General features: G+C 55.2%; 10 protein-coding genes across 10 annotated transcripts; 4 read left to right on the top strand and 6 right to left on the bottom strand.

Moving 5' to 3' along the window:
- Positions 1-277: 277 nt before the first annotated feature.
- GMORB2_6607 (uncharacterized protein) lies at positions 278-832 on the top strand (the record flags this gene model as incomplete). Its single annotated transcript, XM_035468577.1, has 1 exon — positions 278-832. The coding sequence occupies one exon, from the start codon at positions 278-280 to the stop codon at positions 830-832; it is 555 nt and encodes a 184-aa protein (XP_035321711.1).
- Positions 833-4725: 3893 nt separating this feature from the next.
- GMORB2_6606 (uncharacterized protein) lies at positions 4726-6116 on the top strand (the record flags this gene model as incomplete). Its single annotated transcript, XM_035468576.1, has 2 exons — positions 4726-4766; positions 5882-6116. 2 exons carry the CDS (start codon positions 4726-4728, stop codon positions 6114-6116), a joined length of 276 nt encoding a protein of 91 aa, XP_035321710.1.
- A 1930-nt stretch (positions 6117-8046) lies between these two features.
- On the top strand, positions 8047-9230 carry GMORB2_6605 (MaoC like domain; the record flags this gene model as incomplete). Its single annotated transcript, XM_035468575.1, has 2 exons — positions 8047-8689; positions 8869-9230. The coding sequence occupies 2 exons, from the start codon at positions 8047-8049 to the stop codon at positions 9228-9230; spliced, it is 1005 nt and encodes a 334-aa protein (XP_035321709.1).
- Positions 9231-9487: 257 nt separating this feature from the next.
- Positions 9488-12973, bottom strand: GMORB2_6604 (GPI ethanolamine phosphate transferase 3 subunit O; the record flags this gene model as incomplete). The annotated part of the gene is made up of 1 exon (XM_035468574.1): positions 9488-12973. One exon carries the CDS (start codon positions 12971-12973, stop codon positions 9488-9490), a length of 3486 nt encoding a protein of 1161 aa, XP_035321708.1.
- A 1015-nt stretch (positions 12974-13988) lies between these two features.
- On the bottom strand, positions 13989-15527 carry GMORB2_6603 (uncharacterized protein; the record flags this gene model as incomplete). Its single annotated transcript, XM_035468573.1, has 2 exons — positions 13989-14886; positions 15142-15527. The coding sequence occupies 2 exons, from the start codon at positions 15525-15527 to the stop codon at positions 13989-13991; spliced, it is 1284 nt and encodes a 427-aa protein (XP_035321707.1).
- Positions 15528-16489: 962 nt separating this feature from the next.
- Positions 16490-17407, bottom strand: GMORB2_6602 (putative hydrolases of HD superfamily; the record flags this gene model as incomplete). The annotated part of the gene is made up of 2 exons (XM_035468572.1): positions 16490-17072; positions 17145-17407. 2 exons carry the CDS (start codon positions 17405-17407, stop codon positions 16490-16492), a joined length of 846 nt encoding a protein of 281 aa, XP_035321706.1.
- A 2260-nt stretch (positions 17408-19667) lies between these two features.
- GMORB2_6601 (uncharacterized protein) lies at positions 19668-20227 on the bottom strand (the record flags this gene model as incomplete). Its single annotated transcript, XM_035468571.1, has 2 exons — positions 19668-19990; positions 20125-20227. 2 exons carry the CDS (start codon positions 20225-20227, stop codon positions 19668-19670), a joined length of 426 nt encoding a protein of 141 aa, XP_035321705.1.
- Positions 20228-20834: 607 nt separating this feature from the next.
- Positions 20835-22500, bottom strand: GMORB2_6600 (transcriptional adapter 2-alpha; the record flags this gene model as incomplete). Its single annotated transcript, XM_035468570.1, has 2 exons — positions 20835-22280; positions 22408-22500. The coding sequence occupies 2 exons, from the start codon at positions 22498-22500 to the stop codon at positions 20835-20837; spliced, it is 1539 nt and encodes a 512-aa protein (XP_035321704.1).
- Positions 22501-23509: 1009 nt separating this feature from the next.
- GMORB2_6599 (UDPglucose--hexose-1-phosphate uridylyltransferase) lies at positions 23510-24909 on the top strand (the record flags this gene model as incomplete). Its single annotated transcript, XM_035468569.1, has 4 exons — positions 23510-23610; positions 23708-23759; positions 23845-23983; positions 24053-24909. Coding segments are annotated over 4 exons (1149 nt in total), but the record flags the coding sequence as incomplete, so codon positions are not given.
- Positions 24910-25111: 202 nt separating this feature from the next.
- Positions 25112-25712, bottom strand: GMORB2_6598 (Erg28 like protein; the record flags this gene model as incomplete). Its single annotated transcript, XM_035468568.1, has 2 exons — positions 25112-25570; positions 25650-25712. 2 exons carry the CDS (start codon positions 25710-25712, stop codon positions 25112-25114), a joined length of 522 nt encoding a protein of 173 aa, XP_035321702.1.
- Positions 25713-26453: the final 741 nt, after the last annotated feature.

Raw genomic sequence — 26453 nt, 5'->3', positions numbered from 1 at the left:
CTCTCTCCTCTCCTCTTCTTCTTTTCTTCTTTCTTTCCTTTTCTTTTTTTCCTTTTCTACCCCATCACGTCCCTCTCTTTTCGCATCGACGTCCATTCCTTTGGTTTCTTACCAACTCACACTCTTTTCGCACTCGTGCACCTTACGGTCTTTACTCGTTCTTACCAACGCTCATCTTTTATTCTTTTCACAACATCAGTTCTGTGAACTAGATATTATATAACCACTCCGTCGCGAAAACAAAAACAAAGCAACAACCAAAACCATCATTCACACCATGCGTTTCACCACTGGTCTCGTTGCCCTCGCGGCTGCCTTCTCTGGCGTCAACGCCGACACCACCACCCTCACCTCGACCTTGACCAAGACCATGACCCTCACCCAGTGCGGTCCCGAGGTCACCAACTGCCCTGCTCGCTCGTCCACCACCCCGATTCCCAGCACCAGCACCAGCACCAGCACCACGCCCACCCCGACTCCCAGCACCAGCACCACGCCTACCTACACTCCTACCCCTACCCCCGAGACGCCCACCGTCATCACCACCTCGATCACCCCCTCATCCAACTCGACCACCTCGCACTCCAAGACTCTGCCTCCCGCCGTCTCCACCAAGTGGCCCGTCGCTCAGAACACCACTGTCAAGGCTGGCCCCACCGCCGCCTTCTTCACCAGCAGCTACATCCTGCCCTCGACCACGGCCGGTGTCCCTGCTGAGGAGCAGCCCACCGCTCCTGCCTCTCAGGTCCCCACTGCCGCTGCCGGTTCTGTCTTCGCCAACACCGGTGCCGTCGCCCTCGCCGTCGCCGCCGCCATCGCCGCCGTCTACTAGATGTCTCCTGTCAACTAGAGCAAGAAGTCGCGTGTGGTTTGACCCGACAGACTTGCGAGCCCCGGTGGTTCATCTACAAGTGCTTCACCTCGCTGAGCTTGGAGTCGTGCGTTGTCTTTCACTTCTAAAGCTTGGTTCCCCTTTTCTCGGCGCAAATACTTGATTTGAACGAAAATAAATACCCTTTATCTTCGACTATGGATTAGACACCAGCTGTTTGGAGATGGGACGTGGCGGTATTACCCGCTCGCTTCTCACCCCATAATATTCTTTAATTCTTCTGGGGATGGACGTTTGGAGATGATTTTACGATTCATGTATTCTTCAATTAGGGAGGCCAGAACCACATGTCCTACTTGATTGGCAATACACTTTTTTTTCCTTTTTCTTCTGGGCTTCTTAGTTTCATATGTTTGGGAACTGAATATACTTTTCTTTCTGTGCTCCTCTTTTGCCTGACGTGATGTCTTTTGTCTCTGTGTTGACCGCAACAAATTTTCGACAACTAATGCGTGCAAGCTCCACGAAGCTCAGCGCACGCGTTGGCGCTTCCATTCCAGTTCCGTTGTAGGTGTAAGCACGAGTAACATCGTGTCACCGGAGTATTATGGCTGTCACAGGCACCACTGCTATCCGTAGTCCAAAGTCTCCGAAACCCACCTCATTTCGTACGTTATATAATATGGACTACGGACGTCTGAGAAGGAAAAAAGACGTTGAAAGCAAGTACTCGTACATGTACAGACATGAGTGGCGCATGGCTACAGATCTGTACTGCTATCTGTAGAGTGACGTTTGTCACGTGGCGCGCTGACCTGTCAGGTGGTAATATACGGAGTAGAGGGTTTATATACTGCCATGACTGGTCGATCGTTAATCCCTGAGTAATCAGGCCTAAGTTTATGCTCAATGGCGCAGTGGCAAAAGTCTGACATGTTCATGTTGGACTACATCTACTCCGTACGTGTGTTATAATACCGCCACCACTACCACCACTCATACTTTGTAGAGTGATATGCGTTGGGTGATGTGGGGTTGACCGAGGAAGAAGGTACGGTCCGAAGATCGAGCCCCGATCCTGCCTTTTTTTTTTGTGGGTTCCGTAATGATTAGATGCATCTAGTTTGAGAAAGACCTGCCTCATCGCTCCTTCCAGCCAAAAGAGGTGGAAACTTACCCGATGCTAACAATATCTTGACAATCGTGCCCCAAAAGATTCACCCCCCAAAACAGCACATCATCTGCTGTCCCAACACGATTATGTCTCCTTCATCTGTTCTCCCCTTCCAAGGATCAATCTTGATGACAGAGACGGCGATCTGTTTTGTTGTTTCGGCATTGATATTCACAATCTACAAGCACTGACTATTACAATGTCAGCCCTATTTTGCATCTCCCCATCTCCTTTCTTTTTCTAATTCTCTGCCCCCTACCCCCTTTCCCATTCCCACTACCACGGTCCTGTGTCTCACCTTGAAGATTGCTTGACCACGGAGTTCGGCTAGTCCGTGTTCCGACACCAGACTTCTCACTTCGACTACACCTGTCACACATCTACCAGATCCTTCACCAGCTAGGACAAAGAAACGGAAAGACAGACAGACGGACGGACGGACGGACGGACGGAGAGGGACAGAAAGGGACGGAGACGCCAGTCCCATTATACCCCCAACGGCACCTCGGATACTGCAGATTACTGCATTGTCAGTAATCGAATCTAATCCATACACAAACTGTCCTTTATCCGGTCATGCGCGATACTCTATCAAATCCATACGAGTGCAGGAAGCTTTTGTTTCTCTTGATTCTCCTAACAATCCATCTATCTGGGCTGGTATCACCACTCTGTGAATGGCCTACCGCCGCCCGTGGTGACCCGGAACTGGGACCCTGGGGTCACTTTCTCTGGCATGATCGTTGATGGATGAGGCTCCCATACACTTCTTTCTCTTTTTGTTTTCCTTGCCTTACAGACAGTGCATAGGTTAATGAAATGGTAACAGGTAACAGGACAGGGAAGGGCCGTCGTTTTTGAACAACGAATAACGAGACAAAGAGCAAAAGGGGGCGACAAAAAAAAGAGAAGAAAAGGGGGGGGGGCAAGACGACAGAGAGATCATTGATTACACCAAAGCCAGAACAAGCCCGTTCATCCATTGAGACTTGGGTGTCAACCCAATCTGCCTATTTGCGCCTTTCACCTTGTTGCCTTTATAATGATCTGGTGGGCCGATTTTCAACCGAAACGCAAACGCCTAACAATCGAACTTGGCAGAAGGTAGAAGAAGAAGGAGAAGAAGAGGGAGAAGAAGAAGAAGGAGAGGAAAGAGAAGGAGGAGAAGAAGAACAAAAAACGGCGCGAAAAAAAGCAACGAGGCAGAGAAACAAGAATGGGGAGCAGAAAGAAGAAAAACCAAAACAGGGTAACAAAGGCTTCTCGTCTATTCGCATGGCTGTCCGCTAGCAACGGCTGCAGCGCATCGTGGGCAAAGGTACTCCTTCCAGTCGGTTAAAAAGGAGCACCCATGGGTTGTGGCATGGGCGCATGGCTTGTTGGACAGAGTCACCACGGGCATTGCGCGGTGCGGTACTGATGACTGGCTACCACCTTGCGATGGCAGGTGAGGAGGCGTAGACGGTCCAACACTGCGGACATGAGGGCCGCACACTCGTGCAGTCCCGGACTTTGGTTCCGCGACGGTATCATCCAGAAATCTGATTTCACCATGCTGAATCGCGCCAATCTCAGAGCAGGTGGCGAACAATATGTCACTGGAATGCATGATTCCAAAGGACGCAGGATGGCTGGCGGGTGCAAGATGAAGGCTGACGATGACAGAAACTTGAACAGACTGGTATTCCGCCCGCTCCGAAGATTTTGTGCGTGTGTGTATGAGGTATGCACAGGTGCGTTTGAGGGGGGGGGGGGGTATGAGAGGCGCGATGCTTGGCCCCCGGAATCCTTCATTCATACCGAGTAAGTCTGGGAGGAGGAGCCGTTATTTAACCAAAAAAAAAAGCAGATCCTCTATGAGAAGCGGGCCACCTTTGAATCGATTTATCCCTTCGGTGATGATAGTGCTAGGTCTCCTCTGTTCCCCACCATCATACCCCGTGTGTCTCCATCACTCTTGTGTTCTTCTCTCAATCACCTCCATCTGCCGACGTCCGCCTTGGAGGGGTGGGCAGCAGCCAGGAAGGTAGAGAGTGGAGCAAGATGATTTGGAAACTACCATATTGACCAACCCATTCACACAGGCATGTCACTGTCGTAAGTGAGAGAGAGGATGGGAGAGCGAGAGACATTATCAGATACGACGCGCACTCTCGGTCCTCTCAACACTCAGCTGACGGGGCGCCGGGGAGGAAGAAGGGGCGTGTATGTGCGTGTGTAAAGTATTCCGACGGATGCCGCCGGGACAGTGCTAGCCGGGTCTTTGAATCTATTTACGTGCACTGGAGACAGGAAGAGGAGATGACACAGAAACGATCGACCAAGTAAAGGACCTGGACGGCGACCGGAGTTTGCCCCGTCAATCACAGCCCACCCTCTACCACCAAAGATGAGAGCCCACCAAAGGAGAAATGATATTCTCCTACCGGGAATAAAACGCAGAAATTTAGGGTGAGACAGTAGGGTGACGACCGAAGAAGTACAACGTGGTCTAACGAGTAACGTGAAAGGAGAGGAGGGGGGAGGAAAGGGCCTCGCCGGTAAGACCGATCCCGTTACCCAGCCGGGTTTGGTGTGTGATGTACGGTCTTTTTTTTTTTAAAAAAAAAAAAGAAAAGAGAAAAAGGGAAGCATGCTGATCAACACCACCACTAGGAGACGATTCGATCCGAGGGGACGGGTATCATGTCTCATGAGATAGGCTTCTAGAACGACCACGATGAAAGCTGAAAGCCCCATCCTCTCCCATCCGTTTATGGTGTACCATCCTACATCCATCATTCACAGACACACACACACTTCTCACCAAACCCCGCTCCCGGTGCCTAAGAGCATGAAGTCAATAAGTCGGCAAACGGCGCCCGGATCAGTCATCGTCAGATTCCGGAGAAGGGGGGTGGGATGTGTGTCCCTGTGTGTCAATAATCAGACCCCCGCCGCCGCACACTTTAGGCAAATCCTACAGTGACGGGGCGAGACATGCAGGTTGTGTGTGTGTATATATATGTGTGTGTGTGTGTGTGTGAGAGAGAGAGAGAGATAGAGAGATAGAAAGGAACTGGTCACATCGCATCGGACTCGGGCGTGTTGCGATGCTCATCTGGTTCTACAGCGACTGAAACACACGCACGCACACACACGCACGCACACACACACACACACACCACACATACATACACACACGCACACACGCACATACGCACACACGCACACATACGCAGATAGGGAGGTGGTGATTGTCAGTGGTAAGCCATACTGAAGCAAGCCCAGCCAAAGAAAGAGGGAGAAGAAGACAGAGAAGATGATGATGATGAAAAGCAGCTCACTGGAATTAGGTAAAGACGAATAATACATCTGAGAGACTGACAATCACTGATAATCCCCTCTTTTTGGAATGCACCCCCGCTCTTGTGCTGCCCAAAGAGGTAGAGTACGATTTTCACGACGGAGCCACGGTCCAATGCGGATATGATATATGACGAAAAGGAGCCAAGAAGCGACGAGGGCGGCACACACATTTGGAGCATGGCCCTGTACAGTTTCAGAATGGACGACCGGGTTGGCTTACCATGACAATTAAAGAAGTCACACTGGCATCATCACACATATGGGATGATGGCACATACATGTACACATTGCATGTATATATACACATATATACTCGTATACGCTGCGAGTACGTGCACGTGAAACACACGAATGCACATATATTCACATACGAGCGAACACACATACCGACGCACGCACATACGACTGTACACATATGCGAACATACACGCCGGGAAAAAAGAAGAAGAAGAAGAAGAAACATGGACAGCACGCATAGACACAGGCTAGAAAAGACAGAGAGAGAGAACTGACAGCGACGGCGACAGCGACCGAGACGGCGACAATGACGATGACAAAAAGACAGAGACAGAGACAATGGCAGAGACAGGCATAAAAGACCAAGACAGCACGGCTAACAATGCAGTATACTATCGGCGCTATCACCAGGATCATCCGTCACGGTCCAGGGCCAACCAATCACTTCTCCTCCCCGGGTCCAAAATCAAAATCATAGAACCGGGGGTCATGCCTGCACAGTCTACCGGCACGGGTAACGAGTGATGACGGTCGGCGGCATTCGGTACTCGTAATACTAAACACAGCCTGAGTACATGTGCTCAAGTACCTCTTACCTTGCCCCTTCGTCGGCGACCGACGTGTCGAGATGATACCCCAGGCGGCCGTCGCCGGCTCTGCCTCGATCGATCTTGAGATGACAGCTGGGCTTGTGGCGGAAGAGGTTCGGGCCCTGGGGGGCGTCGTGGCAGGTGTCGGTAGGAGTCCAATGGGGAGTCCGACGTGATGGGCTACCGTCGCATCTGTTGCTGTTCTTCTTCTTCTTCTTCTCCAGTCGGACAATGAAACCCAACCTTGCCGGCTGGAGAAGTAGTATGGGATCGATTCAAACTAACATGTCGATGTGTATGTGTATGTGTATGTGTTGTGTGTGTGTGTGTGTGTTTTTCCGTCTCACAGATGTCATTCCCGTCTACCATCCATAACATCTCAAGTGCCGACACACATCTGACCGGCTGAACAACGAGAAGGGGTCGGCACAACTTTGCTGGTGGGGGGGGGGTTTGTCTATCTCACCTACATCTACTCATCTGGTGTATCAATACTTCTGACCTGCAAAACATATACACACGCTTTCGCCATGCCGGCAATTGCCAGGTTGAATCATGGGTGAAGAGATCTTGATCTCGCATCCGCACGCGCGTGACATTAGGAACCCTTTAGGCCTCGGGGTAACCCCTTAAAGGAGACAAGGGTGGAGGGATGTCTAATAATCTACGTGCTTGGCATGCGATCGGTGCATCGTCTCCTGCGCCCTCCCTTTGTGTGTGTGTGTGTGTGTGTGTGTGTGGCCTTGGGGGATATCGGAATCAGATACTATCTGGACGGTGACTCCGTATCTTCACGTAGATGGGATAGGACCTCCTGTGTTTTTTTTTTTTTTCACTCTTTTTTTTCTTTTCTTCTTCTGCTTCTTGTTTTGGCAATCTCTGAAGGAGAAGAGTTGTCGTCGGTCACCTGGAAATTCTCCGCCGTATGATACTTTATATACATTTGGTGTGTACGTGTGTGTTTACGGAGATAGGTTGATGAGATGAGACGATTATGAGAAGGAAGGGAAGATTTTGGTTACATCCTCAAACGCGTGTAGGTGATGGAGATGATACAGCTGCTTTAGCCCCTTCAAAAGAAGGGCCGCGGCAATTGTATTGATCTTACTTTTTCTATCTGAGGACGGATGAGGCCGTAGATATATCGGAGTTGGTGATGTCTGCATAGAGGCCTGAGGCTCAGATCCGGACCGGAATAACCATTATACGGTGCTGGGCGGTGTCTGTACAAACAGAAAAAATTCCAGATTTAATAGAAAAAATGTAAAAAAATAAAATAAAAAAGAAACCACCTTTGCTTTGATATTGACACGTGCCTATTATAGCTTGGATGAATCCGTGTCGTCATCACTGGCGCCGGTATTATTATTACAGTATTATATCTATATTATACTCCGTAACTTATAATCTGTACACAATAATTCCGTACGGGTACTTGATTAGGTAATCTTGCTTAGACGGGAGTAAAGAACGAACATTTACCACCGAACGAAATGTCGCTGCCGGTAATAGCGCGGGAAAAACGTCGGGACGGAACAATTTTTTCCAGCTTGAAAACATACAAGTATGTAATACGGAGTATTACAACCTCGTCATAATGTTTTTTTTTATGGTCAACTAATATCACTGCCGTACATGTATAATTTCATTCATAATCTAGTAGTGATATCACTAAAATATGCAACTTGATGCAAGATCCTACAGGCTAGCCACCGACCTCCTACCAATCGACACATGCCGTTACATCATCCTGTCTATCACTTTTGCCAAGTCTGACCGTCACCATCCCCTCCGAGCATGACGGCCTCGAAGCCTGACCTGATCAAACCCACGACCGCACCCGCAACCGGCACCGGACTGCAGACATGTTATTCTTCCCCCTCCCCCTCCCGCGTCGACGCGTCTCTGTGCGCCTACCCGCGACCGCCCTGACCGGTCATCATCTGTCCCGGTGGCAGAGCACGACCGGCCGCGCATCCACGTCCAATACACCCAAGGTGATACCGGACCGCATGACTGTCCTCCCTTCACGCCAACTGTCCGCCCTACTGGACGACATCGTCCCGTCCACCGCGACCGTCGACGCCGTCGGCAGCAGGCCCGTCCTGCCCCCGGGCGCACACCTCGTCTACTTTCCCCCTCTGGTGGGCGCATCGCGTCTGGCCCCCGACGGGGCGGAGGCAGACCACGTGCCACCCGGATTCCCGATAGACACTCTACGGGAGGAAGAACAGGGTAAGGCTCCGCCGTCGTTGCCGGGTCGCAGACTCTGGGCCGGAGGGGACGTCGTCTTCCACCCCGGCTGGACGGATCGTCTCCTCCTCGACGGACGCGCCTGGACGTGCACCGAGACGATCGGGCGTGTTGACGAGGGCGGCGACAAGAGCGTGGTCGACATCGTCCGACGCTATGGCCGGCCTGGGGACGGGGTACCCGACATCTCCGAGACCAGGACGCTGGTCTTTGTGCGCGGTGGCAGCAGCACGCCATCATCTCGTGTTGTAAAGTGTACGTCTTTTTTTTCTTCTTCATTTCCTTTTCTCTTTTCTCTTCTTCTTTTCCCCCTTCTATAATTTCTTATAACTCAAACATCCCCGCGTCAAATCATCTCTACCTTCCTGAAAGAAAAAAAAGAGAACAAGGAGAAGAAGAAGGAAGACCTTGTTCGTCTAGTCTGACTGCGACAGTCCCCCGCCAACCGACGGCTTCACACCCATTTTCCGTATCTCACACACACCTCTTCCACTTCTCGGCCCTCACTTACAACGCCCACTTCATCCACCTCGACCGCAGTCCCGCCGCCCTGGTCCACGGCCCGCTCCTGTTGGCCATGATGCTACGCGCGCTCGGCCGTTCCGACGCACACTCCGAGACGACTGTACAGTCCATTTCGTATCGCAACCTTGCCCCCCTGCACGTCGATCAACCGGGTAGGCTATGCGTGCGTGGCCCCGAGCCCGACGCCGGCAACGTGTGGGATATCTGGGTCGAGGGACCCGGAGGCGGCATGGTGGCGAGGGGGAGGGCACACATGGACAGTCCCCCGTGAGAAAAACTACATGAGTGCGAGACTGACTTGTAACCTCCCTTTTTTTATTGTTTTTGTATTCGTATGACTTGGTCAAAACATATACCCTACACCCTTTTAGCTATGCATCTAGTATACAGCGGGACATGGAACGACAAGAGAGAAGAGTAGACGGGATTCTTCTCCTTCTTGTTCTTCTTTCTAAGGGAGAAAGAAAATTGGTAGATTGGTAGAAAGCAAGTGTTAGACATGGAGAGGGAAGAAGGAAGAAGAAAATACTAGTCGGCAAAGCCAAAGACTTCGGCGACAGAAAGGGTGTTGCTCCTGACACCGACCAGAGCGATACCTACGCCCAGAACGTCGACGACGAGCAGCAGGGCTGCGGCCATCATGAAGCGCGGGCTGAAGACGCGGTACAGCATGAGGTGTCTGCGGAGGTGGCCGGACCAGGCCATGGTGGCGGTGGCCTCGACGGCGTAGTAGGCGACGAAGAGGGCGAGGGAGCGCGAGGCGGCCTCGAGCACGCCCTTCTGCTTGGGGCCGACCTTCCAGGCTGCCGAGACGAGGGGCACGGCAGCGGCGGCCAGGATCTGCGGGCCAAAGGTGTTGAGCACGACGGCCAGCGGGCTCCACGGGTACTGGACCGTGCGGAGGGCCACGAAGGCGCTGTCCCACTGGATGCTGGCCAGGGTGGCCTGGTGGCCGGTGCGGAAGTAGTAGAAGTTGCCGAGCATGGCGAGCACCACGGGGCCCACGGCCTCACCCTTGAGGCCGAGCAGGTCGACCATCTCGGCCAGGGAGAGGACCTGCCACAGCATCAGGGCCAGTGACCCCGTCCCCACCGGCTTGGTGAGCACGGCCAGGGCCGCCACCACGTTGAGCACCAGCATCAGGTACCGCGCGCCATGGGCGTTGCCGTAGCCCAGGATCGTGACGCGGGCTGGGGCCGGGGACGCGCCCTTCCCCTGGCCCCGACCCTGGCCCTGACCGGCATCGGCGACCGTCGACACTACGCCCACGCTGGGTGGGGCCCAGATGAAGCCCGTGGCGCCGGCCACGACAGACAGCGCCAGCCCCGTCTGCGCAACGTACATGCCCACCGGCTTGACCAGCGGGGTGATGACCGGCCAGCGGGAGAGCCAGCCGCCGTTGTCGGCTGCGTCGACGACCCAGTGCAGCGAGGCGAGCGCCAGGCCGGCCCGGAAGACGTACCGCACCCAGACTGGCGAGAGGCCTTCCCACGAGCGCGTGGGCTCGAGGAACGAGCGCACCACGGCGGGGAGCACGGCCGCCACGACCAGCGGGATACCCAGCTGCCAGGCCGACGACGTCGACGACGTCGCAGACGCGTAGTACGTAGACGTGCAGTAGGGCATCTGCTCCTCACGGCAGAGCCTGGACAGCGACGCCACGCGCGAGAGCACCATGAAGGCCAGGGAGTGGTAGGCGGCCAGGGTGCGGTCGACGCGCGACTCGATGCGCATGGCGGCCACGACGCCGGCCACGCCAAACGTCGTGATGAAGAAGAGCAGGATCGAGTCCTCCCAGACCGTGTACGAGTTGGACGCGAACCCGGCCGACTGGCTGACGGTGAAGACGACGGCCATCCAGCCCCAGTGCGTCGTGGGCAGCGTGTTGAGCAGCGTCTTGCCGGCCCGGTGCAGCGTCGCCGCCATGTGCGTCGTCGACACCGCCACCACGACCAGGAGCGTCAGCGTCAGCGCCGACGCGGCCGCCTCGGCCACCGAGCCCCTGCGCACGTACGCCACCGCCGACGCGAGCACCACGACCGACAGGACGCGCAGGTCCCACACCCCGCGCAGGAGCTCCTTGTGGTCGACAAGCTCGGACACGTCGTCGGCCGCTGTAGATTGGCCGGCCTCGCCTTCTTTGTCGCCGTCGCTGCTGCTGGCTTTGAGACCCATCAGCTCCAGCTGCTTCTCTGCGTGCTCGAGCTCCTCGTCGTTGTTGACGATGTAGTCCTCGTCTGGATCCTTGGAGGCGTACATGACCATGACTACGAGGCCGACGACGGCGAGGGCCACGCCGGCCACCATACGTGGCACGTCGAAGCGCGCCCACAGGTCCTTGCACACGGCGAGGGTGCCCCGCTGGAAGGCGATGAAGGCGTCGTACGAGTCGCGGTCCGAGGCCATCCTGCTGGCCGACGTCTCCTGGGCCGTGGACCACAGCTCGGCGGGCGAGCCGGCGCCAGAGCTGGGCGAGATTCCGCGGGCTTTGAAGTACGAGGCCTGGTACCGCTCCACGCCGGCGGCGGCCATACGCGACACGGCGTGCAGGTTGGCCCAGTCGTTGCCACGGGGGCCGATGAAGGCCTCCTCGATGGGGCGGCCCAGGTTGTTGTACGGGATGGGGATTCCTAAGAGGAGGGCGAGGGTGGGAACGAGGTCGATCTGGTTGACGCGGTGGTCCTTTGCCGTGGCGGGCGGGACGGCCAGCTCGGGGCTAGTGCGGCCGAAGACCGGGCGCTTTGAGTACATCCACAGCGCAGCCTCGACCTCGTCGTCGCTCTCGCCGCCGTGGTCGCCCTTGCTATCCATGCCGTGGTCGCCCATGACGACGAGAAGCGTGTCGTCGCCTATGGAGGCGGCCAGACGGCGCACCACGTCGTCCATCTGGGCGAGCTTGGCCGTCATGGCGGCGTGGTCGGGCCCATAGCGGTGACCCGCATGGTCGACGCCCAGACAGTGGCCGATGAGCACGTCCCACTTGTTGCTGTCGCCGCCGGTCGTCTTGGAGGAAGAGGCCTCGACGAGGGGGAGCATGTTGTCGATGACGCCGTTGTCGACCGTGTGCAGGTCCCACACGTTGAAGCTGTCAAAGGGCTTGCTGATGTTGGGCTCGAAGTAGTCCGGGAACAGGGCCCACCAGGTGTCGTCACCGACGTGGGCAATCTTCTTGCCGGCATCGCGCATCTGCACGAGCAGGTTGTCCTCGTCGATGGCGGTGCCGGCAAAGTTGCTCCCGGCGTCGATGAAGGTGGGCAGCGTTCCCGTCGTGAGGCCCTTGAGGCGCTGCAGCGTCGTGGTCGGCGGGTCCGCGATGAAGGGGCGTAGGAAGGCGTTGCGGGGCGACTGGACCGACGACTCGTACAGGAAGGGCATGGCGTTGTGGTATGCGGCGGCGGGGGCGGCGGGGGCGGCAGGGGCGGCGGCGCTCTTCCCTTCGCCATGGGGCACGGTGAAGTCGTAGCGGAGGGCATCGATGACGAGGACGACGGCCCTGTCGAATTTCTTGGGATGCCAGCAGCCGCGGGCGACGTCGAGGGGCGCCGTCGACGCCTCGACGGGCGGCACGTCGCACGTCGACCTCTCGTCCAGCACCAGGCGCGTCAGTAGGAAGCCGCTGGTGAAGAGGTATATGGCCAGTGCATGCATGGCCAGCACCCATCCCCAAAAGCCGAGGGTCCACCGCCAGCGACGCTCGTACGACTTGCGCCGAGCCCCGTCGATGCGTGCCTGCTGCTGCTCAATCACGTCCATCTTGTGGCTCTCGGCTGCGAGGGCCATCTGTCTCTCCACGTCGGCCGCCTCCTTTGCCTCGGCCGCCTCCTTTGCCTCGGCCGCCTCCTTTGCTCGCTTGGCCTTTTCCCATTGTTGCCGGATAGCCCTGTGTTCGGACGATGAAGTGTTGCGTGCACCGCCGCCGCCGCCGCCGCCGCCGCCGCCGCCCGCTGGTGATGATGGCGATGGTGATGAGGGTGCTCCCTTGGCCTTGTTGGCCTTGGGGGTTCGCTGGACCATTGTGACTTCGTCTACCGGGACGCCGCCAATCCCCTGTCCATTCGCAGAGGGGAGCGTCGAGGTCTTGGAGATGGCCGCACACGGGTTTTTTTCGGTATCGTCGAAGTATATTATGTAGATGGACAGAAGCTGAGTTGTCTCTTTTCCATCCTCTTATTTTCTTTCTCCTGCAGGGGCCTGGGTTTTGACAGATTCCTATTGTGGAGACCTTGGAAGGGCAAATAAAACCCGATTATTACAGACGGGTAAGGAAAAATCCATACAACGTCATCATCATTCCAGGAGCTGTCATTGCTTATAACCAATCTTCGTATTTCCGTGTGCATAACCATCATCTTCTTTTCCCCCTTCCTTTCTTTCTGTAAATATCTCCATGGGTACAATCTAATCCAGCTTTCTCTCTTCCAACTTCCCTGTCTAGCTGGCACTGCCATAGCCTAATCAACCAATGGCAATATGTGATGGCGCCCCTTTTGCCCTCATCTATCCGGAAGCTCGGAATTGCACACAACGACACACACGTCTCTCACATATCCTGCTATCCAAAGCTGCTGAGAGGACAAATCCAGTTCAACTCTGCCTTGTCAGATTCTGCCAGGAAGGAGCCGATCTCGTGATCCAACCCGTCAAAAGCCTTCGGTATATAGAGCAGACGGTCACTGTTGAACTTCTACTGGGTAGTAGAGTGAGACGTGCATCTTGGTATGATACTCGGATACGACAAATGAAATTTCAATCTCAGTCTTTCCTCCCCCCCCCCCCTTATTTTACTTCGTCATGAGTGAGAGACAATAGCACTACTACTACTGTATATATGAAAAAAAAAAAGGGGCGTTATGAAAACAAAAACAAAACAAAAATAAAAAGTGTCCATCCTGGTCAGATGAGGGCAACACAGCAAAACCAAGCTCTTGGCTAAACGAGGGTATCAAAGCATCCCCCGGAAACAGAATACGAAAAACAAAGGGCAGCTACCTCCTCTCCCTGTCTCGCTCTTCGTTCCCACATAGTTGACCTAATCGTCAAACTCATCCTCCCACTTCCCATCCCCATCATCACCTTGCACCTCGACAGTGGTAGCCAGGGCCTCCTGCCCCTGCCGGATCATGTCCTGAATCGTCTTGCTAAACGCATTCATGCGCACGTCGGCATTCTGGGCCTCTCTCCTCCTCCTGGCTGCCAGCTTCCTCACCTCTTCATCCAGACGCGGACTGCTCTTGGCCTCACCGCCTCCAACCTCCTTGCCGACACGGCCCAAGGCAGAAGCAGAGAGAGAAGCAGGAGTAGGAGCCGTCGAGTTGCTGCGCCGGCGACCCCCGCCGCTGCCGCCCAGGGAAGCTCTGTGGTGGTGCTGGCGGCGTGGCGTGTGTGGTAGCGGCGGTGGAGCGTGGCTGGTCTTGATGATGGGGGATGCGGACCGCGCAGAGGCGAACGATGCCGAAGAGGCCGGCGTCGAGGCCGGCGTCGTAGCCAGAGATAGCCTGCCCGTCCCGGGACGACGGATGTGCATGGCCGCCCCACCTCCCGGTGTGCTGAGGCGGCGACCGGTGGTGACGGACGGGCCGTGGTTCCTGTTCCGCGTCGGTGGGCGGGGCGGTTCGGGCGTTCCGGAGCGACTGATTGCCGTCGTGTCGTGCACCATGACCCAGTTGCGGCCGAGCTCATCGGCCGTCGTCTGCCGCCTCTTGGGTGCTGGTGCCGGCGTCGATTCCCTGCTGCTGCTGTACATCTCGTCTTCGCGGTGGTGGAATCGTTCCGACCAGTCCGGGAAGCGACCGGGGATCGACGTGCGGCTTTGGTGATGGCAGTTGCCGTCCAGCTGCTGAGGCTGTGTCGACATGCTCTCCACGCTAGGCTGGATGTCGTACCCGCGTCCGCCACCGGTGGCATGGAACCCGGTGAAGGAGCCGGCCCTGCAGAACTGCCAGATACGCCCCACCATTCCTCCCAGGGCTGTGGCAGCCAGAGATCTCCACCCTTGACCAAAAGAAGATGATAATGAAGGGTAGATACTGTTGCTGCTGCTGCTGCTGCTGTTGTTGTTGTTGTTGCTGCTGCTGTTGTTGCTGTTGTCGTTGTTGTTGTTGTTGTTGATGATGGTATTCTCCCCTGGGTCGCGCAGCCGCCTGGTGGCGCCTAGTTTGCGGCGGAAATCTGTCTCGGAGTACACGCTCTCGCCCATGGTGTCCGACCCGGGCCCTCCGTCCGCCGCGGAGGTATCCAGCTGGCCGGCCAGGACGTAGGGCCTAGCGTACGGGGGGGTGGTGCTCGCATACTCGGCGGTGGACTGGCGACGTTTTCGCTTGAAGGATCCGTGGTCGTACGATGGCTGGGCGGGGAGATGACTTGACGGTGATGGCGGCCTCGAGGGGGAGTCTGGTCGGCGGCTGTTGAAGAAGGAGACGCTGTCGGCGTGAAAGGCGCCTGGCATGTGGAACTCGGAACTTAGGGCCATCCCGCGGGAGGGTTGGGCGTCTGTGTGGAATGTGTAGGATGTGTTTGACGCTGCTACGGGCGCGGCTTTCCGGTTCCCCCAATATTCGGTCACGTGCATTGGTTTAGGATGTGATGCCGCACCTTTCTTTCACTTGCGAACATGCCTAATGGCTGGTTTCGCGATACACGTCCTGACTCCTGCATCCTGGCTTACTAATCGTAACTATATGGCATGCATGGCATTTTTTAATACGTGGCACACCACTCACCTAATACCCCTCAGAGGTCAATATTGGAGCCTGATTCACTCGAATGTACCTCGTGTCTGTCTCTAGCTCTCAAGATTTTTTTATTCTTTCTGGAATGGTGGTGAGCATGGGAAAGGTATGATGGGAATAGAAGCAGGGAGCGAAAGTTTACGACTCTGCCACGGACGCAGCTTTCTGATTCCTCCAGATTGTCAGATTGCCGAGCTTTACCCAGTACCTGACCTGTCACCAGAATAAGGCAACAAATCTACCGAATGATGGCAGATGTGTATGAGTGCAATGGAGGACTATGATGACTATGCCCTGTTTCTCGCAATTGATAACGATCGTTCTTCTTCTCCTTCTTCGACCAACCCCGCAGTCTTTGCCCTTTGTCGTGTTTTTCCCTTTTGCACACGTCTCGCAGTCTGGGGACAGAGACACCTTTCCCGTCTGGCATCAACTTCCATCCTCCAAGCACTCTTTCTTTCTCTTGTGAACATATCTATCTCTCGTACCTTTCTCCTGGAAGAGATAGAAAGGATGCGACTGCTTCTGGTGGCGTGGGAGGCGTGTGGCCTTGATTCGTTTTGCAGACAAACGCACAGACGAGCTGCGTCAATAGGAGGCCCCTGCCAAGCCCCTTCTACCAGGAACCGTTGCTCGGGGAATGAGTCTGTACTCCGTACCGACGGTGGGGTCTAGGTAAACAAAGACCAACCGGGACTCTACCCCTCACCTCCCTACCAAAACAGAGACAAGTCAAACATACACGAGAGAATACAGGCAAAAAAAGAAAGAGGATGGAAAGGCAGGCAGGCAAGAGGAGACATCAGGCATCCCTAGCATAGTACTCATCCTGTCCCTTGCTCAGCTTGGCATCGACACCCCCCTCAACCCCCTTCTCTCCGTGGACATGCTTCTTGTCGCCCCAGAAGGCCTCCCTCTCGGCGATGACCTTGACGGCCCAGTCCCTCATCTCGGGCAGCACCACCTTTTGCGAGACGTAGGCAAACTCGCCGAGGTCGAGGCGGCCCTCCCCGCGCCTCTCGTACTCGACCATCTGCAGCAGCAACTCGAGCTTATCCACGTCGTGGACGAAGTGGCTGTCCAGGGTCTGGGAGTCTTCGTACTCCTGCCAGATGGCACGCATCTCAGATCCCGACTCGGGCCCGCCGGGAACGCCGCGCAGCATATCGCCCGTCAGGAAGTCCATCGTCGTGGCCTCGCGACGGCTCTTCTCCGGCTTGGGGACGCCGTCGACCGGGGTGATGTCACCCACTAGAAGCTCAGCCATGTCGTGGATCAGGCACATCCTCATGCACTTGGCCAGGTCGAGGCGGGGGCGGAGAGAGGGCGGGGCGAACATGGAGATGAGGGACATGCGGTACATGTGGTCGGCAATGGATTCACCTCTGCCGGGGGGGGGGAGGGGGTCAGTCTTCTGTAGCGTCCGATGCAGAGGCGTGGAGAGAAGGGAGGCATACCGGTTAATGTCGAATCGTCGCCATCCTTCGCGCTTGGTCGTCTTGAGACGCTCGAGCATGTGGAAGAACGGCAGGGGCGTCGAGGATCCCTCGGCCGTAGGGGGAGTTTGCCCCATCCTCTCGAGAACCTTCTCCACTGTCCACTCCCCTTCCACCTTGATTGTCGGTGTGTAGCCTAATCTTGTCGACAGGTCGTTGTTGACGTTGTCGTCGTCGGCGGCGACCGAGTTGGTTGCCCCGCCATTGGGTATGATCGAGCCCATGGTGGGGGGTGGGGGAGGGGAGGAGCGTGGAAGGGGACAGTCGTCGTTGGACAGTGACGGAGAAGAGGGTTCGTCAGGGGGACTTCCTTCTTCAGTCTTGAGAAGGACACACGTAGAGGGGGGAGGAGAGAAGGAGAAGAGGCTGCTGGTGTTGGTTGTCAAGGAAGAGGAACAGATAATTTTTTTTTGTATGGAGGGAGGGGCAACGGCCGGCCCTATGGATTGTTTTGGCCCTACCAGTTGAGTATTTATTGATAACAGGTCAAGCAGAGGTGAATACCGATAGTGCAGCCGTGTTCAAAGTACGAACAGGAGGGACATAGAACGCAATCAACATCCCCTTCACGCTTTCTCATCTAAGAGGGAGGGCGGCGGGTGTGACGTGTGGAAGAAGTTAAGATCGGTGTTATCCCAACGTAAGTGTGTGTGACGCTGTCCAGGGGCCTGTGTTTATACGCTAGAAGCTGTGGCGGGCTGGCCTGACTGGTTTGTTCCAATAGCCTTGATGGATTTTTTTGGGTGGTATCACGAGAGAGAAAGGACAAGAAGGAAGATGTTTTCCTTCTTTCCTAGGTTCAAAGTGATCAAAAGTAGCAAACAACAACGGTTTTCTTTCGGTGACTTGATGTGTGATGTTGTTGATGATGATTTCTATAAGAAAATTACACGAGTGGTGACTAAGGAGGGCATTTGCTAGGTTGACCCATCCGGAAGATCTGTCCGTTGTCCGTCACCACTGTTTGATCCAACAAACACCACCCTTGTTTCCTCACTGACCTTTCTTCCTTTGCTCTCCCTCACATTACTTTCGCCACTGAGCAAGCAATTACATACTCGCAGAAGCGTCAATGTGGAACCGACACAAAGAGATATCGACATCGTCTTGCGAGGTCCTCTGAACGAGACGCTTGATCTTGTTCGAGCCAAACTACGCAACTTCGATCGAGCTGACGCGGTACGGCAGGAAGACGTTGCTGGCATCTCAAGTGCTTCATTGGGCTCTCGCGCTGCATTCAGCCTCAGCTCCCCCGATGGCAGCCGTAGTGTGGCGTCCGGATTGTTCTTCGTGTTACGGCACCTCCGGGTTGGCTCGGCAGAACTCGACGGATTCGACCTCTTATCTGCCGCGATCTAGAGTCCTTCTCCTACGTTTTGCTCCAGATGTGCGCCGCTGATTTCAGAATGACGAGTGCGCTAGTGATGAAGAAAAGATGCCTAGGGAGAGTCTACTGCGGAAGTGGAATGTTGGAAGCTCTGAAGAAGCTGCCAGAATCAAGGCAGGGGACGTGAACGTGACCGAACTCGAGGGGATCGTCGGCGGATTCCCTGAGGCATCCGATATGGTAAAGCCTCCATGTCTGAGGGGCAGGACAACACTGTCTGGGCACATGGCGAGGCTAGCTATCGGAACCCCGTCGGGAGACCCTGGCCAGCCCTACAGTCCGATCAGAGAAGCCTACAATGATGCGATCAGCAGATTGTAGGACAAGATATAGTCGAGAGGAGCCCCACACCATATGCACATAGCGCTTTCGCCCGCAGCCGGTAGACATTTTCACGCATGACTGAACAGAGCAGGTGCGTTGTCGTTCGGTCTTACACTCGACGGGACTACATCTTGTACATGGATTCCAAGGTAGCAAGCCAACAGCAGCTTCACCCAGCGCTACAACCTTGATGCATATTACGACGAAGACAAGACGGCTTGGTGGGGGCTCATGGCCTCGTCGGCAGGGCGTCAGAAGAGGCGGCGCAGCTGTCGCTGTCTGGCACTGCGGGGCGTCCGATCAATTGACTGCCTGAGTGTCTGGCAGCTGAGCGTAGATCAGTAGTGAACACGGCGGCTCACAAAGGGTTTCCCACCGGCGGCGGTCTATATATATCCCTTTTCATCCGAGTTCGCACAGGCTATGGCGTGGGATGGGGCAGCCAACCTCGTCAGAACATGGGGGGTCAAGTATCACATCAGACCCTTACTGCATGGTTATTCTTGTGCTGTGAGGTTTCTTCACTTTCCCAACACAAGTTCATTATACGTCTCTGGGAGTGGGTAGACTTACTAGCAGTATGCCGCCTCTGACGTCAAGACACACTGCCTTTGCCTCCCATCTTCTTCACATGCCGTATTGTCTGATAGATTGACTCCATCCAGGGCCAATGGGCCTCTGATACGGCCAACCTGTTTCATCTGCCAAGCACGACGTGTGCGATGTGATACGAGGGACCCCGAGTCCTGCCCCCCTCATCCTTTGCCATGCCACTAGTACCCAGACTCCCAGAGCTCCTTCTGGTACGCCTCGGTCAGCCTCTCATCGGTCCCATACACTTCCTGCCAGCCGGTGAAGCCATCCTGGAGGACGGAGACGCTCTGCTCCTGGGGCGGCTCCAACCCCAGAGCCTTGAGAGCCCCGTCCCTCTCGCGCAGGTACTTGAGCGCCGCGCTGGGACCCCTCTGCTGGCTGAGGGCGCAGTGGAACACGACCGTCTTCTTGTCCAGCAGGCGTCTGGCCAGCGTGGGCATCATAGCGTCGAACTGTCGGCTAGGGACGTTGATGCTCCCTTTGATGTGGCCGCCAATGTAATCTAGTTTACTTCTGTGTCAGCAAACAGAAATGGTAAGACGAGAATTCAGAAAGGGAATGAAAGAAGGAGAGAGGGAAGATGGAAGGAAGAAGAAAGAAGAGAGAAGAAAGAAGAAAGAAGATGGAAGAAGATACCATCGTCGCGAACATCTATCACTGCTGTCGTGGCAGTCTCCTCTAGGATCTTGATCGACAGCGTCTTGGCCGTCATGCGCTGGAGGTTGGCTATCGAGGTCATGGTGCGTATCGATGTGCTGTGGCTGTTTATCCCAAGGGTTTTCTCATCCGTATATGATGAGTTTGGGACCTCTTAATTCAGGAAACACTCAGAGATGCTTCCTCGGGAAAAATCGCGATTTTGCTCTCTGTCGACGTTGATGAATGGTGGGACCACTGAACGTCGTCTATCAGCAGTGGGTACTCTGCTTTTTTTTTTGGCCTCTACCAAGATGGCGGGGGTCAAGTTACGTGGAGTCATGCTCAGTACAGAAAGGCAACCGTCATCCATAACTCGCGATATTGTGCGGAGTACTGCGACTGGTGGTGGAGAGTCATGCAGTGTAACTGATAATTCATCATACTAACTCCTACAGGTATCATGGCTTACGGAAATTAAATACAGCGCTGAAAGTGTGAAAGACGATAAACCCCAACCTGACCATGCTAGTCTTTGCCCCTTCCCCTCACTCTCCCCCTTCAAAACCTAGGGAGAATATAGATAAATAAAGAACACCAACCCAGAAACTCCCACCAAAGAAAAGAGATGCGAAGAAAAAAAAAGAAAGTGTAAGGAGGACGAGAAGAGCCATGGGAGCTAAAAGAGGTCAGAGAGTGGACAAGGAGATTCACGCCTTGCCTACCCACCCAGAACTGACAAAGAAGTCAAATATCCTCGCCCCCTTTTGCGAGTCTAGCCTGCAAATCTCCTTGGCCTGCTTCTTCTTCATGGTCCCGTTGGACTTGAGTGCCTCCCGCAGGATCTGCTCCTTGATCATGAGGTACGGTTTCGGTGCGAGCCGCACCACCTCACAAAGCTTCGCCTCCTCGGGCGTGAGGAGGTGGATGTCCGAGTTGTTATCTGCGGTGAAGGTGAGGGGCTGCAGCCCGGGGATGGGCTGGGGCATCTGCCTCGGCCGTGCTGCTGCCGCCGCTTCATGTCCGTTGACGCCGTTGGTGGTACCGTTGGTGTCTTGGACAATCTGCTGGCCTGCTGGACGGAGAGGGAGCTCGGGGGCGATCAAGAGGGCCGCACCGCTCGGCGGGTCCGCAGCCTGCTGCTGCTGCTTGTTCGAGCGCTGCACCGAGGCTAGGCGGTCGCGGTCCATGGACCCCATGGGGATGGCCTTTTGCATGCGCTGCAGCTTCTCGGCCTCGTACTTCTCCCCGCTGGCGAGGTCGCCGATCTTGAGGGAGCGCCACTCCTGCAGCTGGGCGATGGCCTGGCGGAGGTTGAGCTCGTCGATGAGCCCCTGGTTGAAGTCGTCCATGTCGCGGCGGTTCATGACGCGGGCGAATGGCTTGGCCTTTTGCAGCAGGTCCTTCTCCTCCTTGGACCTCTTCTTCTCGATCTTCGTGTTCTCCCTATAGTCGAGGAGGTTGTGTTCGAATATGACCTTCTTCCGGTCGGCGCGTTGCGTCAGCCGGCTGTTGTACACCTCCATGACAGTCAGCTTGAGCTCCATCTCGGGCTCGAGCTCGCCCGTCTTGGGGTTGATGCCGTCGCCTGGGTCGAACTGCATGTGTTGCACCGCCTCCTCGGCGTCGTTGGCATGCTCCGTCTCAAACTCCAGGCGGCCCGGCATGTAGCCCTGGATCTCGTGACAGCTAGGCACGCTGGCCGTCGGCTTGGTCTTCGGCTGCAGCGCCGGGGCGTTCTTGGCCTCCTCCCTCCTCTCCTCGATGCGCCGCTTCTTGCGGCTCTGGAACTCCTCCCGAGATATCTCGTTGGCCAGCTCCGAGTCATGCGGACTGCATCGCTTCGGGAGTGGGAAACACGGCGAGTCCACGTACGTCCGGAGGTAGTGGTCCCGCACCTCGTCCTTGCCGCGGAAACCTCCTATGTGGTCCGCGATGTCGGCCCACGACCCCAGCCCGTATATCTCGGCGCCCTCGATCAGCAGCAGCTCCTCATCCGCCCCCCACTCCTGGTCGAATATCGGGAACGAGTTCTGCTCGATCACGTGGAACGCGTGCGTTGCTGGGTCGTGAGCATTGCGCGACTGGCCCTGCGCGAAGCAGGTCACACATAGGTCGAACTCGTTGCATGCTGGATCTGCGCATCGGATTCGGACCTAGTACAGAGTCAGAGTCATACAAGTCAGTACTACCATCCACATCATACCAGCCCTCTCACCAACGAGAGAGAAAAAGTTAGGAAGACGAAAAAGATGGGTGGAAAAGAAAAATAGAAAGAAATACCGTAGATGTGATATCCGATGAGCATACGTCGCAGACGTATTTGACGCCACCTTCTCCTCCCCTGGTGGCCGTCTTTTTGCGTATCACACCCATTTCTGGTGGCGCCAGCGCGAAAGCTCTCCAGGCGAGTCGTGTGCCTGGGGTGGGGGGGGGGGGGGTGCTCTGTGATCAGGTAATGATGGGAAAAAGAAGGGACCACCTCGACAGGGTGAGTATCGACGTAAAAATTGACGGGAAGAGTCGTAAAGTGATGCGAAAGGGTATCTAAACGCGGTGTGACACCTTTTTTGATGGATTCACCCTCGTAGACGGCTAGGTGGTGATGGATTTCGATGGCCTTGCTGATGGCCTGACGCTGCGCCGGACACTCTCTGACTACTAAGACGGAGGCGGCGCAAGGCAAATAGCAGGCAGCGCGCAAGCGTAAATGCGCTAAAGGCGCGAGAGCAGTCATCACTGCGCCGTGGCCTAGAGCTGGAGCTGAATAATTACGTAAACACAGTAGGTGTATAGCACGTGACTATGTTAAGGTATGCTTATGTAATGCGGCTCTGTCGGTAGATGCAGCACGGTGTATAAACACGAATTTAATACCGACAAACTCTACACGAAAGAGTGACATCTCATGTGGAAAATAGTGAATAATTGTACCTTAGAGACACACACTGCGTATCTGCGGAGCTGGGCCTTAGAATCTTTACATATGATGATGTCTTTGGGGAACAAAATGTGCGGGGAGCCACGGGTTTAAAGGGGTAATAAACGGCTCGGAACACCAGTGAAGACGGAAGAACGAGTAATACTGTACATGTGTAATACTGTACATGCACAAAGGGAAAAGCCAAAGGAAGGAAGCGATGACACGTAGCAGCGTCACAATCAGTACATCTAGTGAAAAAAAAAAGAAGAAAAAAAAAAATGTTTCCCATTTCAAAAAAGATGTCACTGGGCCCTACTAAGCTGAAGGCATGGTCTGAGTAACAGCTACATGTTAACTCGTACGAGTAGAATATAAAAGCTCAAAAGGCCAAGCGCCCCCATGAACGCGGGGCAGCCTCCAAACCCCACACCATCAAATCCGCCTGATTATCCTTTCGCCAACATGCCGGACAAGATCCTCGACGATATTTCCCATCGGAGATACAACCCCCTCACCAACACCTGGCTGCTGGTGTCGCCTCACCGTACTAAGCGGCCATGGCAGTGAGTTGCACCGCCGTCGAGAAGAAGTGGTGGTGTTGCTGTACGGAGAGAGCAAAAATCACATGTCAAGTAGCTCAGGACTGACGGAGAACTCCAGAGGCCAGCAGGAACCTGCTGTGGCAAATACGCTGCCAGAATATGATCCAAAGGTACGACTCATAGGGGGGGTTGAGAGGAAGAAGCGAGAAGAATTGGAAGACGCGCCATGTCAGGGTCAAGTCTAACGCCAAACAGTGCTACCTCTGTCCCGGAAATCCTCGGGCGGCGGGAGATACCAACCCGAAGTACGAAAAGACGTTTGCCTTCGTCAACGACTACAGCGCAGTCAAGGAGCAGCAGCCAGAGTACACGGCAGAGAGTTCTGGCGACGACGGTGTGTTTCCCCCTCAAGCTCTGAATCAGTATTCTGCAGAAAGAGCGTACTGAAGCAGTGTAACGACAGACGTCGAGTCGTCCCTCCTGCGGGCCGAGAGCGTCAAGGGCGTATGCTACGTCCTCACCTTCTCGCCCAAGCACTCTGTTACTCTTGCCGACATGCCCGGACGCGACATCCTCCCCGTAGTGGAGCACTGGACGCGCATCTACGCCAACCATCTGTCGTCCTCGAGCCCTCTTGCCCCCGCGGCGGCCAAGCTCCAGCTGTCGCTCGGCCCCGAGGACGCCCCCGTCCCCAAGGACTCGTACCGGTACATGCAGATCTTTGAGAACAAGGGCGCGGCTATGGGCTGCTCCAATCCGCACCCGCACTGCCAAGTGTGGACGACGTCCAGCATGCCGGAGGAGCCGGGCAAGGAGCTAGCGCAGATGACACGGTACCGTGCCGAGCACGGCGGACGCCACCTACTGGCTGACTACGTGAAGCTGGAGCTGTCCAAAGGTGAGAGGGTGCTCTTCCAGAACGACGCCTTCCTCGTCGTCTGCCCCTGGTGGGCCGTCTGGCCGTTCGAGGTGCTCCTCCTGCCCAAGCGGCACGTCCGGTCGCTCGTCGACCTCGACGACTCGGAGCGTCTGCAGTTTGCAGAGGCCATTCAGGAGATCACCCGCCGCTACGACAACCTCTTCGAGTGCAGCTTCCCCTACAGCTCGGGCATCCACCAGGCCCCGCTGTCCGGCACGCAGGAGGAGGTCGACAATTCTTACCTGCACATGCACTTCTACCCGCCGCTGCTGCGCTCCGCCACGGTGCGCAAGTTCCTGGTCGGATATGAACTCATGGCCGAGCCGCAGCGCGACATCACGCCTGAGCAGGCTACTGCTCGTCTGCGCAACTGCAGCGGAGATCTGTACCGGAACAAGATAAAGTGAGAGAAGAGGTGCCCGGTGCCCAAGATCAATGTTAAGTAATATCATCGGATATATTAGGGGTATTTAGCTATCATTGATGGGCGTAATCGATCCAAAGAGAAAAAAAAATGGAAATTTTCCCTCTTAGCCAAAGCAAGCAGTACGTAGATGCACCAGCACTGGCAATCGTGGATGCGCAGATGATATCATTCCCCCTCTAGTTCACCGTGACGTAGCTGTCCCTGACGCTGGGCATCCAGATGAGAGCGCACGAAGACAGGAGGAAGGGGAAGAACTGCGGGACACCAAACGACATGCTCTTGAAGTAGAACAGCTCGCTGGAGAAGTGGAAGAAGGCAATGACGTAGGTCCAGACAGCCATGTCGTAGACGGGGCCGTGGTGGAGGTGGTAGGCGGCGTAGCAGCGGACGACGCAGGCCAGGAGGGTCCAGGTGCTGAAGAGGCGGTTGCCCAGGGGGGTGAGCTGGTCGGAGGCCTTGGGATCGTTGATCTTTGTGTCGACCGGGACGAGCTTGTTGACGGAGTCCTCGGGCTCAAAAGTGGCCGAGGCGGGGGGGAGATTGGCGTTACGGATGAAGCGGCCGTTATAGACGCGGCGCGAGTAGTGGAGGGTCATGTAGCCTTGGATACAGTTTCCGATGGAAATGCCGGAGAGCTGTATTCCAATGTTTGTCAGCTCTCTCTCTCTCCCTCTCTCTTTCACACCGTGCGTGTCTCTCTCAGTGTGAACTCACGAGAAGCATGTAGTAGGGCAGGATACCCTCGCTGGTAGGGAGGAAAGCCTTGATAGCGTCCATGATGAGCAGCTTTTTATTGTCGAGATGATGAGTAGAATTATGAGTATGACAATGTCTGAGATGCTCGATGCAGAACCAGCTTAATGTCAAAAGAGTTGTGATGGCAGGGAATCTGGGAAAGGAGGCTTTGTGGGCCTTGAGAACGAAATCTCATCGCAATATACAGATTGCATGTGCTAGGTTAATGGTAGCTTCAGGGGTCTGTTGTTGACAGTACGCGGACTTGAACGCCACGACGACGTCGGCCTTGGGGGAACAACACGAGCACATGTCTTTTTCTCTACAAGTAAAGTGATTCACTAATTCATTCTGTAGATTCATTCTCGAATTAAGATCTCTATCAGTATAAATTACGAGTCAGAGTGTACGCCGATTGGGGCCGTCTCGACATCTTGCGTACGGGTACATACATGTAGGGTAGTCGAAGTGACGGGTTGGAGCCTCGTTGATCGGGGTACGGACTAATCTGTAATACTGATTACATACCGGCGGCATACACGTAGTAACACTGCGCATTCTTGCTATTACATAATATATCAGAGGGACGATGCTGGAATATCATCTATTACCTTGTTTCCCCACAGTGACCCCCAACAGCTCTGACAGCTACTGAGCTACGTAAACAGGCCAGGGTCTATAGATGACCGGGAGATGGTACGATTGGTATATGTACTCGTATCTGTGGCAGTAAAATCGGTAAAAATCACTGAGGAGAATATCATCACCTCTAGCAATACTAGT

Source organism: Geosmithia morbida (genome assembly GCF_012550715.1).
Source record: "Geosmithia morbida isolate 1262 chromosome Unknown scaffold_6, whole genome shotgun sequence".
In the NCBI taxonomy this organism is placed as follows: domain Eukaryota; kingdom Fungi; phylum Ascomycota; class Sordariomycetes; order Hypocreales; family Bionectriaceae; genus Geosmithia; species Geosmithia morbida.
This window is presented reverse-complemented; position numbering and strand designations above follow the sequence as displayed.